Below are 18969 nucleotides of genomic sequence, written 5' to 3'. Positions count from 1 at the left end.
ACAAAATACAAAACAAAAAGGAGTAGGTGAAAGAAAAAGGAAGAAAATATCACTTCAAACACCAGTGGGACAAGTCTCCACGTTTAATTCGCTGCAGCCATACTCTCACTGTGCTGCCTACCTCCTCTTCTCCATACTAAAAGACAAGAGATATGTGCCACATAATGCATAATGTAGTGAATCTAGAAGTAGAGCTGGCATATCAAGTAAATTAGCAGAATCACCTAGTGTCAAGCTCTAAAATCATACACATGCCATCAAACACAAATATAGCAATTAGTTAGCATAACTGATGCAAAGTATAAGTTGTAACAGTGTTGTAAATGTTAACACACACACACACACACACACACACACACACACACACACACACACACACACACACACACACACACACACACACACACACACACACACACACACACACACACACACACACACACACACACACACACACACACACACACACACACACACACGCGCACACACACACAACCTTACAACACATCTGGTACCAGGCTAGCTACAGTCATGCACAAAATGTAAAGCATGTTATAGTGGATGGCCGTATCTCTGAGGTGGTTACAAACAACACTGGAAAAACCCAGGGAACTATTCCTACACCACTTCTCTTCATATTCTGCACCTCAGACTACTGCTTCAACTTTGGCACCCCCAAAAGTTCTCAGATTACTTCTTTTTTATCCGATGCATCAGTGTCAATAATGGACTGAAAAAAAGTGCATTTTCGACACCAAAGGCCTAGGGTACTTTTATTAGGCTTCAATTGTTTACGCATGTCTTCATTATCAGGTACAGCTATGTAATTAGACTTTTCAGGAAACTATATAGGGCCAGGGCAGCACGGTGGCTTAGTGGTTAGCACTGTTGCCTCACAGCGAGAAGGTTCCCGGGTTTGACTCCCTGGTCCGGCGGGGGTCTTTCTGTGTGGAGTTTGCATTTTCTCCCCGTGCTCTCACAGTCCAAAAACATGCGTAGCAGGTTAACTGATGATTATAAATTGACTGTAGGTGTGAGTGTGAGTGTGTCTGCTTGTCTGTTTATCTATGTGGCCCTGCGATGGACTGGTGACCTGTCCAGGGTGTAACCACTGCCTATCGCCTGAAATTGGCTGGGATAGGCTCCAGCAGACCACCGTGACCCTGTAAAGGATAAAGCGGGTATAGAAAATGGATGGATGGATATATAGGGCCAAAATGAGTCTTGGTATGGGTTAGAAAGCCTAATGGCCCCAAAGAACTGCCGAGTGGGTGTTGAGTATTTGCTGATTGGGTATTCTTATGGACAGGAGATAATGTTGTTAAGCCATGTCAATGTCTTCTTCAAGCATGAGGCATCTTTTCTCATTCATCACCACCACTGCAATGTATGCAAACAGAATCACAGCAATGGTCTAAGTTCCCTCAATGGTGATATTGTTTTTCTTATGTTTAATTCTTCTTCTTTTTTTTTTGCCAATTTCTTCTTTATTTAGTGGCAAAAGTGGCACACTACCATCACAAGGTGGTATGGAATAGAAGCCTGCTACTGATAACACAGAACATAGTAATCAGTAATCTTGTGGAGACTGTACCTCAAAGTTTTAAAGTTGTTCTGGCACCACTAAAAGTCTGGCACAATATTAAGCAGGCATTTTAATGGCTGTTCAGTGTGTATAACTAATGTATTGGATTAGAACAGCACCGGATGGCAAATTGAGCAGAAAGTAGCACAAACATTTTAATCTCTACTGCGTACTAAGAGCAATCCTGACCTGGTCAGTATAACAACACCGGCCACCTTTATTTAAACTAAACAAAACAAAAAAAGCCATATTTTTATAAACAGCTGACTCATTTAAAAGACCTGGTGGTGATTATCAATATGTGATTCTGGGTAAACGAAGGACTGCAAAATAAAACATTAACCTCAGAGACCTTCATATAACCCGTGAAAGACACACTATAGACCCATTTAGCTAAAGAGTAGAGTTATAAAGCCAAGAAGCAGGTCAAACTTTTATTTTCAAAGTCACCATTACTTCTGTCAAATCCAGTTCTTCTCCACAATCTTTCTGCCTATCAACTGTTGTGCAAAGTGATGAGAGATCTACCCATTCTTTAGCAGATCTGCTTTAACAGTAGCACTGTTGTTATGTGCATCTCGACACTTCTTTATCCAGACATCTACTTTCCTTGCCCAGGTATTAGGATGAACCAGATTGTTTACAGCATAAGTACTTTCTCAAAAACACCAAATGCATTTTTTCTTTTTCTCAATACTTCCACTATATTTCACATTTGTGCGATTAATTAATTAAGATCCGCTTTTTTAATCTCACCTAAACATTGCTGAGAAAATCCCTCAACTTGAAGTGTTTTCCTTTAAATTCATTACATTATTGTGGCAGATCAAAAGATTAATATATAACAACAGAAAAGTGGCTTCATAAGGTTATTTTTTTATTTTATTTTTATTTATCCACTTGGCAAGAACATTCGCCTCCATGTGCATGTGCAGGGTTCTCTCCTCGAGTCTAGTTTGGGGAAGAGCATTGCTGTGGTAACATCGTTGCTACTAACGTTAGCTGTGCCTCCGCTCACGACCGGGTGCTTTGCGTTTATGTGGCAGACTAAACTTGAGCTGCTTCGGTGGTGAGCAAAGTCCTTTCCACAAAGAACATATATCACTGTACATTTATCAATTGTGCCGTGGGGGAGTTTTAGAAATGTAAATTCCCCATTCACTGGACTAACAACTTTCACATGCTCCTCCATTTTCACTTCTGTGTTACTCACCGCTCCTTCCCCATGCCTTTCCAGCTACAATGGGAGCTTTCCAGCGCATGTTAAACACGCCTACACACAGGGACAGCCAATCAATGTCCACTTCAAGGTGGGACTGACCATCGTTTTCCAGCCCTAACAACTTATCCAGAAGCCCACCGCACAAACACAGATTTTAGAATAAAGGCAACTCGCAAACAGAAAAAGTTAAATTAGAGACTAAAAAATAGATTAAGTGATTAAAAAACATAACGTGCTAAATATGCCTGTAATTAATTAATTGCAATTAGCGCATTAATTTGACACCCATAATTTCACACTCTGGTGCCTGTACTCTTGAGTTAGCCAATGCTCTGGATACTTCTATTTATATGTAAGTTTTTGAGAATTTTGTTTGCATTTTACGCATAATACATTATATCTGTCTGCATGCATACATGTTTCATGTGATGTAGTCTTGAAAGCTTGAATTGTTGTTTTGTAAATGAATGGGAATAAGTGCATCATACTGTATGTCTCAATGTGTCATCTTGTTGTTGGGAGGTAACAGGAACAAGCAGAAACAAACACTTACCAGTTCAACGAAAGACAACCCTCCATAGCTGTGGGCTATTATGAAGACATTCTTGGCTGCGGCTTTGGATACAAAGTGGTCCCACACGTAGAGCACATGTTCCTCTGAGGAACCACTTCCCTGCAACACAAAAACATAGTTCTGTCATATCCAAAACAACGAGGACTTAAAGAAAACTTGTACCCTTGAAGGCAGTCAATTAAATCTATTAGACAACTACAAAACATTTAAGATATGTCCAACAAATTAGGATATATTATAAACAGTTAAAAAACACTATTGATACTTTAATGCTGCAACATTAAAGGAGCCATTTAAAGAACCATTCAAAGCCAGAAAAAAAATAAATAAAATGCTGTTAGCCAGCGGTAATTTCAACAAAGAGCCACACTCAACAGATCAATAAGTCTTGCATATTGCAAATGCCCTAAATGTGAAACTCAATAGCCAGGATGACATAACATTTAAATCTTAATTTGTGCCCCTTTGCTGAATCGATGGCCCATCTAAAGAGCAGTAGAAGCATAATGGGAAACTACCAAGGGAAGGTCAAAGGCAAAAACAACAGACAGGAGACAAAAACATGCATAAAACTCACACACATCTGCACAGTGTTGCAAGAATACACTCCATAACAAATAGGTACAGCTACCAATGTGATCTCATCAGTGATACGGACTTGTGCACACACACATGCACACAGACACACAGGTTCACATACCTGGAAGACATGTTTAATTAACCTGAGATGTAAGTGCTTATTCAGGGCCAAAAAGAACAATGGTAAAGTACAGGCCAGAAAAGGGCAACTGTTAATGAACTTGTGACATTGATTCTAGGCTTTGATTTCCTATCAAACTGTCTGCTTCACAATAGAAATCAACAATGCATACCCACAAGAGGTTGGTCTATACATGGAGCCTTGTTGACTAAGGACAACTGCACACTGCATTGCAACACTGTACCATATTGCACCATGCTAAATGCAAACACGATCGACACAAGGGCATGCATTTATCCTAATTAGCATACCTATGCATGTGAAAATAATGTCTCAAAATAAACAAACACATGGCTCATGGCTCATGGAGCCTCATCTGTTAATTGAGTGTCAAACTGAAATGTGACTCAAAACACATAATTAGAGATACAAGGTAAAAGACAAAGGATGTGTCTTAAGAGAATATCTTGTTAGTTTCTATAGTATCTATTTTAATAAGACAGTGCCTTATAAAAGAAGGATAATTACTTTAGCTTTTGCTTTCTTAAAGATGGTAATTGGAGAAAAAGTGTATAACACACGTACATACATTATTTGAATTAAAACGTAAACTTTACTTTTAGAAGAGAGTAGGCTAGTTTATGAACCAGTGAAATGTTTTCACTTTTCTGCTTCTGTGTGTACAAGTCTTTGTGTGCTTGTATGACTTGATGATGTGTATTTTTGTTGCACTGTTTGTCTAGAAGTAAATTAACCTGTCAGAGTGTTTGTGGTAGATTAGCATGACGAGGTTGTAGTGTCAGCACCAACCTCAGTTCACAGTGTGATGCAAGACCAGGCAACTTCACTCTGCCCTGCCCCTCTGCCACTGGTGTGGTACACGTGCGTTTGTGCGTATAAGGGTTTCAGTATGTTTGGAGTGGCTGGATGGAGCAATGTTGTCCATCTGAAAGGCTGTGACATCAAAGTCCTTTGAAGTGTCCCTCCTTTCTCCTCTACCATGTCCCCCTTTATCTGTGCGACTCGTTTCATTAACCTGACTCCTGTCCTAATGCTCTCCCTCTCATCTATCGTTGTTTCTCTTTCACTTATGCACAATTTTTCCTCCACTCACTTTTCTGTCGCTACCTTTGTCCAATTCTTCACTCAATCTTTAGTAACATGCAGTTCATGCTTGCAGTTAGGTCCAGAAGTGTCTGGGCAATGACAGAGTTTTTACGATTTTGCCCTTGTCCACCACTGCAGTGCATTTGAAATAAAAATGTCCAGATGTGATCAAAACACTTTTCTAATTTGTAATGTAATTCCTAAAAACATTTAGGAATGTCATCAGTTTAAGGAAAGTACCTCAAACTTTCAGGGGCTTAAAAGTATATGGACAAAGTGGCATACTTGTAAATATGACCATACTTTTTAATATTTTGATAAAAATCCTTTGCAGATGGTGACAGAAGTTTGGAGCTCTGGACATCACCAAATTCTGAGATTCCTCCCTGGAGATGCTTTTACCAGGCATTAGTTGCAGCCACCATTAATCAATGCCTGTTTGTGGACTTCTCTGCCATCAGTTTTGTCTTCTGTATCTGAATAAAATGCTTCCTTTGGAAAAAAGATTCCTTTTACTCTTTCTGTCAGCAGTCACATCACCAATAAACACAGGTGAGCCTGTTCCATTGGTAGTCACACACCTTTGCCATGTTTGACACAGGATGCGGTATGTTTCAGATAATGATTTCATTCTTTCCTTCTCCTTTTTTTTTCTCTTTCCATCATTTTGATAAAAATTCATCTTAGTGTTATCGGTCCAAATAATCTGATTCTGGAAGACAGCGGTCTATTTTATATATTTTTTGGGGCAAAGTTTAATATGATTTTCCTATACGATGAAAGCAATGTTTTTTGCGAAACTTCTCACATTTTTCTTTAGTCTATACTTAGATGACAATGTGACTGTTCATTTCAAATGCATTGTAGAGATGGAAAAAGGCAAATATCATAAAAACTGACATTGCTCAAATTCTTCTGGACCAAACTGTAACAGATCACTGAGTGTTAACTGGCAAAGGATAACTTTTTTAATCAGTGAAAAAGCAAATGAGATCGTTTTATGTTTTTTTCTTCATGAATATAAATAGACAACTTAAAAAAAAAACACAAAACATTGCAGTATTAATGTCTTCATTGTGACAAGGAACGCTGGTGTGCTCCTGACTTCATCCTGCCAACCTCACACACTGGCACGTGTTCTTTCCTTATACCCTCAGCAGCAGACAACTGTGTGAATGACTACCTGGCATGGCAGTGCAGTGAATTATCTACACAGAATTAGCATATTGTTGCAATTATTTCCTGGGGTTAATTTGCTGAAGTGGAGCACGATGCCCTGCGAGACTGGCTTCCTGTCATCAGCTCTCACACAGTATCTTAGTTTATTTATTTTCCTGACTTTTTCCCCAGAGTCTGCATGTTTTGCGTGTTTGTGTGCGTGTTGTTTTTGTACTGATTTTGTGTGTGTGCACATGGATGTGGATGTGTGTTTACGTCTGCCAGCCCCTCCATAGTGTACTCCCAACCGCACACCTGTTGCCAACATCCCTCACCAATGACTGTCAGGCATATTTGAGTGTGTGTACTATTGGTGAACATGTTTACAAGAAAAACACAGAAAAGGCTGAAATAAAATTAAAACCTTGACAGAAACGGGACCAAACCGCTTTTGAAAGCTGACAGCTAACTAAAATCAAAAGGATTTAAGTGACGTCAGTACAATATGGGATGCTGCCAAACATATTTTGAGAGCATTTAAAAAAAAAAATCTTATACTATTTGCACAACATAAACACTTAATATTGAAAATAATTATTTTAAACAAGTTATGAAATGAATTTAACGTATAGTATAGTTTTTGTTGGTTTTTTTCGTTTGTTTATTTTTTTTTTGCTTTCCCAATTTAGCACATGAAAATATCACTACATTCAGACAAATTGAAAAACCGTGCACACATTCTCATTTCCTCAAAATTAGTCTGGTCTGATATTCGGCCGCTACAGTTTATTCCCTGTAATGAGAAGCAGAGAGAAGAAAACAGAAGACGAGTGTACAGCAGCCTGGAATAACAGCACCTATGCCAACACTAACCCAGTGTCTGACCAACACAGGAAACAATGAATCCAACAACATCAACACACCGACAAACAGCCATTGCAGACCTCCCTGTTCCTCCCTCCAGCTCCTGCTCCTTAGTTGCCCACTTTAGAAAGCAACTCTGGGAGAAGACATTTCTATTTGGAAGACGGTGAAAACTGTGGATTGGAGGGCATCTCATGGATACAAACCTTTTTTTTTTTACTCTCCTTTAATAATTTAGTGGGAGTCAGAGGTGTCAGGACAATGTCGAGATCCCCCACAAAACTTCTTTTTTTTTTTTGTCTCTCAGCCCCCTGTGTAATCAGGCCACACACACTGAGGAAAGCAACTTATAGCCTCATACATTCGTTTTTAATATGTCAGGCTCAATGAGAAAAGAATGATAACTGAAAAATAATAATAATAAAAAATTAAAGATTGTAAAAAAATCAATCAAATACATGTCTACCTGTCTGTCTGTCACTTAATCAAAAGTGTGACACCTGTTTGCAGTTGTATTCTAATCAATGTACGAGAAATGTTGTCCTGTCTTCCTTGTTTTTCCTTCCACTCCCATATTTATTTCATTCTTTCCTCTCCTAAATAGCAGAGCTGAGGTGAACTCGAAGCTGTCTGGGAGTGGATGGATCTGCTAGAGCAGAGGAAAGGAAGGTATGGAGCAAATTAGCGCAGAGATGGGAAAATAATGACTGTGGCATTGTGGGTAATTAGCAGGTACAGCACCTATGGAGAGATGGGAATATAATGATGTGAGAAAGAGACAGAGAAAAGGGAGAATGAGGTGAAAACGGCGTGTGAAACTAATAAGAGGGAGAAGACGTGGTGTGTATGTGAGAAAAAAAAGAGAAAAGTATGTGGAGGTGTGTTATTTGACTTTGCAATGAGGGGATATATAGTGCAAGGAAGGTGAGTGAGTGACGGAGAGAAAGAAGCAAAACCACACTGTATGTTTCATCACACGTGCAGATTATTGTGCACAGACTGTATACAATAAAAAAGCATGACCTTGGCAGGGTCGCTCTGCTCTGACAATATTTGCCAGGCCATTGTTTCAAATCAATAACTCATTAACAAAGTACAAAGGAAGTTGCTGTGGATTTGTGAGATTCTTTATTAGAAAAGAGCGTCTGCAGGCCAGAGAGGTCATCGCTGTGACATCTCAGCTAGCCTCACGCCGCCGCCCAGATTGTCAGGTGAAATTACTGAGAGTCATTAATTGACATAAGGCAAAGAAAAGCGGGCAGGCAGACAAGGCTATGTTTGTTCCATCATGACCCTGAGGGCTGTGTGTGTGTATCTGAATGTGTGTCTGTATGTCTTCATTGGGGCCAGCTTGTATTTACAACAGGGTTGAGTGCAGAGAGAGAAAGAGAGCTCGGCGGGTGAGGAGGTGTAAGGGAGGGCAGGATGGATGTGTTTGATGGTTGACCTGAGCGGAAGATTGGGAGCAGGGATCTGAGACCGGCAAAGCTGATTCTGCCTTGGTCAAACACACAAGTGTGCTTACAAGAACAGATGTTATGTACTACACATGATGCTCTCACACAATAACAAGGACAAAATACAACAGTCATGGAAACTTCAAATGTTCTCCCTTGTACACTGAACTTATATGAACACCAAAATTAAAAACATGCCACCCACTGCAGTGTAGTTGGGTTGTGGTCTTAAATATGTAAACAGGTCAAAACTCTGTCACAACTGCACTCATGCACCCAAGCATTAAAAAAAACAAAAAAAAACTGAATCAAGCCAATTTGTTCTTTGCAGCAAGTTAGTGAGCCGCCCTTTAGTCCTGGTCACTGACCTCTCTTCTAACCAAGTTCAGAGGTTAATCAAGTTCATACCTGTCCTTGAAAATGCTGAGTCTTACATCTAGGCAGGACTGCAGATCAAAGGTCAGATAAACTTTGTATGTAAATTGCTTGTAGGTCACAGGTTGGGGTAATTGGGTGAAGGTGACAAAAAGCACCAGTCACACAGAGTAACACTGTGGTGGAGCTGTCAGGATGTGTACTTCTGTGTCGATGTCTTTGTATTTATCATCAAGCTTTAGTGTGTATGTAAATGTAAATACATGTACTTGACTGAATCCTTAGGTCAATTTGTAGTACAGTGAATACATGGGAAAGCAGATACAATCTACAGAACACAGGTTGAGACAGGGACCTCAGCTGGCCCCTTTGGACAAGTGCAGCTGGGAATAATGGGCCTCGGAAGGGCAGGATGTAAATAATAAATGTGACTACCTTCAGGATGTAACAACATCAAATCCAAAACAGATTATTGCGCAACAGTGTGAAACACTGTGTTTGCCTCACATTTGTCTCCATAAAACTGGAGACAAAAATGCGAGTATTACATTGACACTAATGGGACAGAGATTTGAACCAGTGGTGTAAAAATGGTTTAACACCAGAGAAAAAAAAACAAAAAAAACACTTAAGGTGAAATACATTGATACACAAAAGTGGCACAATGTTGCTCCTCTGTAGTGGTGTTACTGTGCATGACAAAAAAAAAGAAAACATACATACACAACCAGCTTCTTCCAAACCCTATTAGAGAGAGGAGCCTCTGTGTGCCTCACTCTTTAAGTAAAATAAAATGTAATAATAAGAAAAAAAAGCAAAAATTACAAACATAGAAAAGTATTCCAGTCGTTTTAAAAAATAAGTGCTGCTTAAAGAAAGCTCTTTTTTTTGTCCTCTTTGCTCTTTTTTTCCACTTCTTCTTTGCAGGGCCTGCTAGCCTAATCCCAGCCAGCCAGCCTTGGGTGAAGTCTTTGGAAGCTTCTTAAGCCCATGAATGTGCCTTTTGTTCCTGCCATTCCTCCGCTTGGCTGACAGAAAATAGCTAACTGGATTACTGCTAAAATTCAGAGTAAAGTGAACTCCCAAATTTCTATATGGCTAAGTGCTAAGAAAGTTCCTCCAACCCTTCCCCTTTACTATCCTCATCAGCATCCCCTCCGATCAGACTTTCTATCCTTCCATGCCTCCCTCTGTCGTCCCTCTTTTTCCTCCTCCTCTGCCATTATCCCCCTAAACATGGCCCAGTGGCGTTTGATCTGGAGGAGCAGCGGAGAGGGATTAGATAAGGTTGAGAGGTTGCACACTATGAACTGAGGGCTAAAAAGTAAGAATCCTAAAAGCAGTTAAGAGCTTATTAATGTGTGTAAGGAAGCGTATTAATCAACTCAACTATAGGTGGACTGCTGTGTGTTTATGCCGATCTTTGTGAATACATTAGAAGGAAAATGTACAATTTAATTTTTCAAGTCATTTGGGTAAAATGACAGAAATAAGACAGGTGCTAGTACAAGCTTAAGTTCTTATTATTTTTGTTTCTGAATTTCTAATATTACAAACAGTCAAGGAATATGGTTTTGGAGTGTGCGAGTGTTTCTGAATGGCTGTGTGCAGGTGGTCTGCCGCTCAGCAGGAGTTAGAGCGCAAGGTGTTATGAATACAAAGACGAGTGAATGTGTCTTGGGTTGGTGCTGTTAAAAGATAAAAAAAAAACAAAACAACAGAAAATGAAAAAGAAGAAAGGGAAAGAAAAGGCTCTAATGAAGAGGCTAGATTTAATCAACAATCAACACAAACGATATATGTATAACTATATAAATGTATATACATTAATATACTTACACATCGTCTCGCTCTCTCAGGTCAGCTGATCAGCTGATCCTGAGTGTGCCAAAAACAAAGCTAAAGCTCAGATGACATGGTGCTTTTGCAACTGTAGCACCAAAAATGTGGAATAATCTGCCCTCGCTGGTTAGACAGGCCCTTTCCCTTTCTGTTTTTAAGAGCCATCTAAAAACCCACCTCTTCTCCTTGGCCTTCAGCACCATGTAAGTCATCGACTACTAGGTGTTTTTATGTTATTTTGTTTAATCTTTTTAAATTCAATTTGGGAGTTCAGTGTCTTCCCTAAGATGTGTGAACCACCAACATCCCAAACATTAACCCTGCCCTAGTGTACTTGAGTGTTGGTATGAGGTCTCTATAGTTGCGTTTCCAACACCTAGTTCCAACACCAAAAAACCTAAATATTGCTAAGAAAAAAAACATGTCATGGAAATGCTTATAATAAAAGAAAATGTACAAATATTGCAAAAAACCTTTTTAAACTGTCATAAGCTGGTTTTACAGATGAGTCAATGATCCAGGTTATTGCAAAACTGTAATGGAAACACCTTTTGTGCATTTTCATCTCTCTCATTTTCATTTTCATCTCTGGCATCACTGGATGTGAAGTAGTCAGTCAATCTAAAATCATCAAAATTTAGTTTCCAGCTGTTTTTGGACTCATTAATACGATGTAGTTGTGTTATAGGACTACTTAATCATTATTCATTACTGCATTACATAAGAGCTTGCTTTTGAATAATTATTTGAATGATCATCCGCTGCCTCCTCTGTTGACAATTTTCACAATTTTTTGTCCCCACGGAAGTCACAAGTCTGGTGTGACATTGCTACCAGTTCATCTTCTGGGGTAGTTTGAATGTGTTAAAGGGAAAGTTCGGTTTTTTACAACCTGGACCTTATTTATGACATTTTTTATGGTTGTATACTCACCCAGAAAAGTTTGGTGTGATTTGGAGTCCTTCGGAAGATATTAGGAGGTTTTTTGCGAGCCGCTTCTCCGTGTAATGGAGCGCATGAGGGCATAGACGGACGCAGACGATGCAGCGTCTAAATAACACATGATTGCCACGAAACTCGATCATTTCTTTTATGAATCACTAGATCTGCTTCCAGGACCTGTTGTAACATTGTGGCGCGGTCTGTGTATTAAATAAATAATAAATTTCCGTTTGTAAACAAGACCTCTGAACTCATGACGTCATCTCTGTGCGCGCACTCTGTCCTCCGTTCCGTGAGCTCTTCAGCCGTATACTCTGGCTCAAAACGGTAAGGACGTCCATCATATTCAAAGTCGTCGTCCACAACCTCAGAATTTGACAAATATTCAGACATGTTTCAAATAACTAACAGTAAACTAACAGTAGCGTGAGGTTTCTGTACACGGAGCTGCGTCTGCGATGCGCGCACAGAGATGACGTCATGAGTTCAGAGGTCTTGTTTACAAACGGAAATTTATTATTTATTTAATACACAGACCGCGCCACAATGTTACAACAGGTCCTGGAAGCAGATCTAGTGATTCATAAAAGAAATGAACGAGTTTCGTGGCAATCATGTGTTATTTAGACGCTGCATCGTCTGCGTCCGTCTATGCCCTCATGCGCTCCATTACACGGAGAAGCGGCTCGCAAAAAACCTCCTAATATCTTCCGAAGGACTCCAAATCACACCAAACTTTTCTGGGTGAGTATACAACCATAAAAAATGTCATAAATAAGGTCCAGGTTGTAAAAAACCGAACTTTCCCTTTAACTTGCTCTTTTTAAGGAGAAAAGGTTTTCTCATGACAACTCCTACAAACAAACCAAACTTGCTCAGTCTTTTCTATTCGTACCATCATGGAGTTTATTTAATCTGTTAAAAGGAGTCCTGTCCAACAGGTAGCCACTGGGTGAACTTTAACGTTCATTCCTGGAAAGATTAGCAACTGTCTAACTATTTGTGAATAATCTTTCTCACTGCAGAATGATGGACTTGAACTTGTATGTGAATGGCCTTATAAAATTATATTATATAATACATATTGATAATTCTTAGGTTTTCTTCATTATATAATCCATGTCTTTATTTCTAGGTTACTTAAGGTTTATGTATCAGGTTATGGTAATAACATACATAATTGTACATAATATTTTGGTGAGCTGTATTTTTGGCGATTCATTTCATGATTATTTTTTTAAATATTTTTTTGGGCTCTGGTGGCCCTTTATTCAAAGTATACAGACAGGAAGGGGGTAGAGACAGAGAATGGGGATGACATGCAGCAAAGGTGCGCCCGCCAGGATTCAAACCTGCGACCACTGCACGATGACTGTAGCCTCTCAGTATATGAGCCGCTGCTTAATCCACTGTGCCACCGAGCGGCTCTTCATTTCATGATTTTAACAACGTCAGTGCTTTCAGTCAATCGAAAATGTTAATAAAACTTCCATCCATCCATTATCTATACCCGCTTTATCCCTTGCGGGGTCACGGGGGTCTGCTGGGAGTCGAACCAGGGACCTTCTTGTTGTGAGGCAACAGTGCTAACCACTAAGCCACCGTGCTGCCCGTTAACAAATATCTAATATCTAAGGGAGTAAAAGTAATGTTACATATTAAATGAACAATGCAAATATTCCAATCACACTTGTTAAAGTTGTTTTCATCTGTTAAAATGAGTATAATAAACACACAACTCAAAATACAAATAAACTGAATTTTTTTAAATCAGGGGACTGATATAGCCATCCTTCTTTTCAACAGTCATACGCCCTCCATTTATGGAGTCAGTCACCTATGTAACGTTTGCTTTTTGTGTAGCAGCAACCACAGCCTCTAGACACTGTTCAGAGAGGCGGACTACCACAATATACGCGATGGATCACTGTTTTCACCAGAGGTGTCAAAAGTATTCACATTCATTACTCAGGTAGAAGTATAGATACTAGAGTTTAAAAATACTCCTGTAGAAGTTGAAGTATCAACTCAAGTTTTTTACTCTAGTAAAAGTATAAAAGTACTGGTTTCAAAACTATTTAAAGTTTAAAAGTAAAAGTAATGTAAGGGGGAAAAAAGCCATTAAGGACAAAAGCCATTGAAAATGATTGCATTTTAGTATAATGCAAATATATTAAAGAACCAATATGTGTACTATTTAGCATTAACATGTGTTTCAGAGAGCAGAAGATATGATGACAAGTTTTGTAATGGTGCAAAAAGTCAAACTTCAGAGGCATGTTATCATTTATCCTAACCTGTATTGGAATGTACATCCAAGTTTAGTTGCAGGAATCTGAGGGCAACGGATGTAAGAACAAAACTGGACAAGAACATCTGTGCCACAACCACAACCAAATTCACTCTATATGGATGGCGCAATTTAACTGGATAGGCCGAAATGAAGTAGAGTAACAAGGCTGTTTTTAAAATGTAAGGAGTAAAAAGTACAGATAATCGCGTGAAAATGTAAGGAGTAAAAGTAAAAAGTCGTCTAAAAAATAATTACTCCAGTGAAGTATAGATAACCAAAATTTCTACTTAAAGGTATTTTCTCCCTGATCTGGAAGAGCTAGCAAGAATTTTGAAAGAGGCACCTCTAAGCCCCGCCCATTCGGTCCGAATGATACGGATTGGTCCAGGTCCAGGAAGGGAAAGAACCAATCAGATGCCTTCATTTTAAACCACGCCCCCCCGCCCTGTCCCATGCGCGCACTCGCTTACAACCGTAGGGTACGGCGTAGCCGTGGCTGTAGAGCCTGCAGCGCACCGCAGCGCTCCGCCACCCGCACCGGCGCTCTCCGGGATGGAGACGACGGTGGGCAGGATGCACGTTTGGGTGGGCACAGCCCCCCCCTGCCCCCCTAAAACCAGCCTCGCTTACAGGTGAATGAGACATGGGGTAGTTTTGCTGTAAATGTGCTGTCCAAAATGTTTAATAATCGTATGCGCGTTCGTGTTTGTGGGGGCGTAGCTTTGGACGGAGCGCTCGTGGGTCGGGGCGGGGGGGGGGCTTAGAGGAAGCGCCACTTTCAAATCTTGCTAGCTCTAGGAAGTTGCATAGAATAACTTTAAGTAAGGTAACAAAGTATTTGTACTTTGTTACTTGACACCTCTGGTTTTCATAAGCATTCAAGTTTATGCAGTTTGGATTTGAAAAATACACTTAAAAATGGCAGCAGGGTCAAAATAATCATGTGCCTATTAACTGTGCACACATTGTACTCTTAGGCAGACCGAAGCAATGCAATAAAACAGTAACAAAGGCATGGGCAACAAGCTTGAGGAAATACACACAAACATCCTTCTCATTATTGATTCAAAGGTCAAAATTCAAGTGACGCCAACACAAAGCTGACCCGTTCACTCATTGATCGTTACCTAAAGAAAATACAAAAAATGACATAGACAAAAATCGACATAGACAATAAATACTGTAGTTTAACCCTTACAAGGTGCTAAGGGGTTAGGCAAGCCTTCAGCAGGACGAGCGGGGGAACTGAGGCCCTTTACTCCAGCTGGCTTCATTTTGACCCAACCTGCAAGGCCTTGCAAGGCTAAACTTTAATAACAGAAAAAAGGGTATGGAAAAGGCATAGTGGTGGGTGGGTTAGTTTTTTCTAGTTCAGAAGCTTGAAAAGTTATATATGTTGTAACATAATACTTTTTTCTAGTTGAAGTCATCCCGTTAGTTTTGTTTAGGAAATACTTTTTTCCTGTTAAAATTGTACCAATTACCTTTGCAAACAACAAAAAAAATCCAACCACTTACATCATTTCTCAGCTGCTAAAAACTTTCCTTTATTTTTGAAAAAGCTCCTTAAAGTAAGCAGAGCTCCACAGCACTGGTGGTCAGACCAGTTGAGAACATATGTGAGCATGGCGAGAATGGTGGCGGTGCTGCGGCTCCAAAACAGCAACAGTGAGGTTGCAGTTTGGGCTGAGGCTGCCACAAAGAGGGACATTTATGCTGCTCATATAGCTGACAAGATGCCAGGTTGTGTGTGCTATGAACATAATTAGCATTTTTAAAAAAGGGGAGCATTTTTCAAGGAAATTCCGGTACATTTTCTATGCTGTAACAAAGAAGCAAGTTTTTAATGTCAGTAATGACTAGAAAAGTTACTTATGAAAGGAAAAGTCCCCCAATATTAACTGTCTGTCCTTATCTTTCATCTTGAGTTGTGAAATGCCAAAACTGTTTAGATACAAAGAATTTCTGAGATGCTGCAAGGAGAGAGTGCTGACAGTAAATGCAGGTTTGTGTGACATCGTGTGGCATGATGATTGCTCATCAATACAGTTAAGCAACTTTGTCAGCTGTACGATAATGAAAACCAGCACACATATGAAGAAGTGTGATGGAGTAAGATGTCGCTGCAGCTAATTATCCCTTATTAGATTGTGTATATAGGTACTGCCAGGGAGGTGAGAAAAAATGCCCGTGACAACTCACACACCACCTGTCCCACAGCAACCTAAAGTTCTGTAAAAATCCAGAGTGACGTCTTTCACACACATGGACGAACACCTACCTACGTGCACACATACAGATAACACTGTGACGCTATGGCCATCAAGTGATTTTGAAGGGTATAATTCTAAGGAAAAAGATGTCTACCTGCCATGCTAAGAGCCTATGCCCTTAAATCTTAATTTTTAGGGCCCGAGCACTGACAGTGCGAAGGCCCTATTGTATCTGTAGGAATTTTTCTCATTCTCGTTTTTTTTTCTCGTTTTTTTTTTTCCTTCTTCCGACGAAATGAGGGCCTTTTTGCCCCCCTAAACGTGCCCCAAAAGTCACCAAATTTTGCACGCAAGCCAGGCCTGGCGAAAAATGTGACATTTCATGGTTTCCATTAATGGGCGTGGCCTATTGGCTCAACAGCGCCCCCTAGAAAACTTTGTGCCTCAAGCCCCACAATACGGTTTGACGTACATGCACGAAAATCGGTACACACCTGTATCATGTCGCAACTTAAAGAAAAGTCTCTTGGCGCCATGGCCGAAACCGAACAGGAAGTCGGCCATTTTCAATTAATCGTGTAATTTTGCCGCAATTTATGCCATTTCTTCGGCTGTTTCTTCGCCCGAACCGTAACGCGCACCCAGGTGTGTTATACATCAAAATGTGCGTCTAGATCCTGCGACAATGTGCATTACTTTTCTCAGTCAAAAGCGTTACCGTGGCGACGATAGATGCCAAAAAGCGCGTGCCCCCTTCATCTGATTGGTCCATGTGACTCGGTTTTGAGTCCTTGAAGATAATTGGCATGGATTAGGCCCGCCCCTTCATCTGATTGGTCGATATCTGATAGTTCCTACGTTCTGCCATAACTTTTGAAGGGTTTGATTTAGAGAGTCGTGGGTGGTGTCGTCCGCTAAATGTCCAGACCTGAAGACATCTACATGCAAGTCATACAAGCGCTTCCACTGCAGCACGCCTGAACGTGCACAAGGGTGCGAGGGCCCGTTCATCGCTGCTTCCAGCTTTAATTTTTACTTGAGGCTGTACTTTACACAGGAAGCGGATGCTATAGTTTGGATACATCTTTTGGAAGTGACGAAGCACAATAACCCCCCCCACGTCCCGTCCCCCAAAAAAACAAAGAAAACAAAATTCATGCAGAGGATCACTTCCTTTGTTTGACCACTAGGTAAACGGGCTGAGCTAGGTGCTTCTCGCTGTGTGGATGCATAATTAGTGTATGGTCAGTGTAGCTGATAAGACTGTTGCTGTGTGTTTGCAGAATGTGTGTTTTGGAGATAATAATCCCAGCGGTCAACAAGAGTGCAGGGCCAAAGCTTCATTGACCAGCCCACCATCTGAGAAAAAAAAAGAGAAGAAAAGGAGGAAAGGAAGCGGGAGAGAGGGAGGTGGCCATGTGGTTAACACTCGCTTACTGAGAGGCAACTGGAGCACGTCCAACCTCTTCACACACGGGCTGACCACACAAGAGCCTTTCTTTCTCCCTTTGCCTTCCAGCCTCCCTTCATCCCCACTTACCCAACATAACCATCCTTCCCATCTCCAGCTTCTCCCTGCATCTCACAGCCACTTTTATCATTTTAAACTGGATCTAAATGTGTTGTTCCCATTTCATCTTCTTAGACCCTTTACTTACTTCTTCCTACTACCTCTGTCACTCTGTCCACCTCCTTTTTTAATGCCCGTTTTCAATTAACATATATTACATTTATTTTTCCCTTTTTTAGCCTTGAAAAAAATGGCTGTCCTTCTCTGTCTCTACATCTTTAAGCCTCGCTCACTTACCCGTATAGGAATGCGTTCAGTCTCTGTCTCTTTCTGCGGGTTGCGGTATTTCTCATAAAATTCTTTCTTCTTTTTGCTCTCTTTTTCATCTTTGCGTTCCCTCTTTTCAGCCGGTTCATCTGAGGGTTCAGCAGGAGATGGAATGGGAGAGGACCTTGCTGGCTTTTCCAATTCCAAGAAGTTCTCGTTGGGGTTTAGCACCATCACACCAAAGCCCTCCTGAAATGGATATTTAAAGAAAAAAAAGACGTGTTTCATCACCATGGCATCAGCTATAGTTAATGTATGATTATGATGTTTCAGATATTGTATAGTTTTACATATGTATCTTTTGAATAAGAAAAAAAATAGTAATTGGAGGTTTTATTGCTTTAGTCTAACCTCTATACTTTTTTTTTCATTCTATTCATCATCTTCTCCTTTTATTGTTATACTTAAAAAATAAGAAATAAAGTTCATGTTTGTAAATCCACTTTAAGTCTGTAAAAGCAAATAACATCATCCAAACATTTCAAAGACACAGTCTTTTAGGAAAGGATTCAAATCCAGTCTGACAGAAATTGCAGTGAAAAAGATAAAGGAGCGCGTGTCACTCCCGCAAAGTAACTGAGCGATTCGAATCCAGCAATGGTGCTTTCACTCATTGAGTTACATTTAGTGACTCCAAAGGCCACACGCCAATTAATATCAAATACCATCGATCCCACCGTAACCAAGTGAGAGTTAGCTGCAAATAGAAACATGCATCTAGCAGAATGTGTTGGTGAGACCTTAAACTTCTACAGTTAGCACAAAAGAAGACAAAATTTAAAAAAGCTAATTTAGAAAAT

General features: G+C 40.2%; 1 protein-coding gene across 3 annotated transcripts in view; it reads right to left on the bottom strand.

Annotated features, from left to right (window-relative positions):
- Positions 1-18969, bottom strand: part of arb2a (ARB2 cotranscriptional regulator A) — a 194338-nt gene that overhangs the window by 90553 nt on the left and 84816 nt on the right. For all 3 annotated transcript variants that reach the window (XM_061728967.1, XM_061728968.1, XM_061728969.1), the window contains exons 7-8: positions 18140-18358; positions 3361-3480 (exon numbers count right to left, since the gene is read on the bottom strand). In XM_061728967.1, the coding sequence (XP_061584951.1) occupies positions 3361-3480; positions 18140-18358 (339 nt within the window). The remainder of the gene's footprint in view (positions 1-3360; positions 3481-18139; positions 18359-18969) is intronic.

Source organism: Cololabis saira, chromosome 9 (genome assembly GCF_033807715.1).
Source record: "Cololabis saira isolate AMF1-May2022 chromosome 9, fColSai1.1, whole genome shotgun sequence".
In the NCBI taxonomy this organism is placed as follows: Eukaryota; Metazoa; Chordata; class Actinopteri; order Beloniformes; family Belonidae; genus Cololabis; species Cololabis saira.
The sequence above is the reverse complement of the archived record's forward strand: the minus strand, read 5'-3'. Positions and strand labels throughout refer to the sequence as shown.